The sequence below is a fragment of the Fulmarus glacialis genome, unplaced genomic scaffold, assembly GCF_000690835.1.
Source record: "Fulmarus glacialis isolate BGI_N327 unplaced genomic scaffold, ASM69083v1 scaffold29660, whole genome shotgun sequence".
NCBI lineage: Eukaryota > Metazoa > Chordata > Aves > Procellariiformes > Procellariidae > Fulmarus > Fulmarus glacialis.
In genome coordinates this window covers 5,202-5,827 of record NW_009188758.1, presented here as the reverse complement: position 1 = coordinate 5,827, position 626 = coordinate 5,202, and the positions used below count along the sequence as shown (strand labels likewise).

Sequence of the window (626 nt, the reverse complement as noted above, 5' to 3'; positions counted from 1 at the left end):
CCTGGTGCCATCCCATGCTGCTCGCTCCCACCACAGCTCTGGCCAGCTCGTGTCCCTGGGAGCCTGTGGGAGCCTGGGGGGCTGTAACACTGCAGGGCATTCCCTAGGGAACAGCACAAACCATAAAAACACAAGCAGCTCTCCACACTTGAGCTTTCTTGACAAATCCCCACGTTGCAGCCTCCATGAAAAGCTCGTTGTCTGAAGCCCATCTCCCGCGCTTTCTCTCCAGTCCTGCGGCAATATCTACAAGGGGCTTGCTCAGACCGGCGCCTGGGGCTGTTTCGACGAATTCAATCGCATTTCAGTGGAGGTTTTGTCCGTGATTGCTGTGCAGGTACGTACAAAACCAGCAGCAGCGTGGGGTGCTGTAGGGACTGGGTGAGCCTGTCAGCATTTCCAGTTCACGTACTGAATGTTGTCTCAGTTAAACCTGACTTTCAAAGGGACAGTTTGCTGCTGTTATTTCCACTGTGTCATGTTGGGAGGAAAATGGAGGGGAAGCGCAGCAGTACAGAGCTTTGGGCATGTTTAAGATCACGCAACCCAGCTGTGTCCCATCCCGGTGACCCGTCACCCTCCGCCGACTCTGCCATTGCCTGGGGACAGGGCATCACGGTGCCTGG

The 626-nt window shown here is 55.8% G+C and overlaps 1 protein-coding gene across 1 annotated transcript in view; it reads left to right on the top strand.

Annotated features, from left to right (window-relative positions):
* Positions 1-626, top strand: part of LOC104078239 (dynein heavy chain 17, axonemal-like) — a gene marked incomplete at its 3' end in the record, with an annotated part of 11,080 nt that overhangs the window by 5,304 nt on the left and 5,150 nt on the right. Inside the window, 1 exon segment of the mRNA XM_009579795.1 lies at positions 233-337. Within this exon segment, the coding sequence (XP_009578090.1) occupies positions 233-337 (105 nt within the window).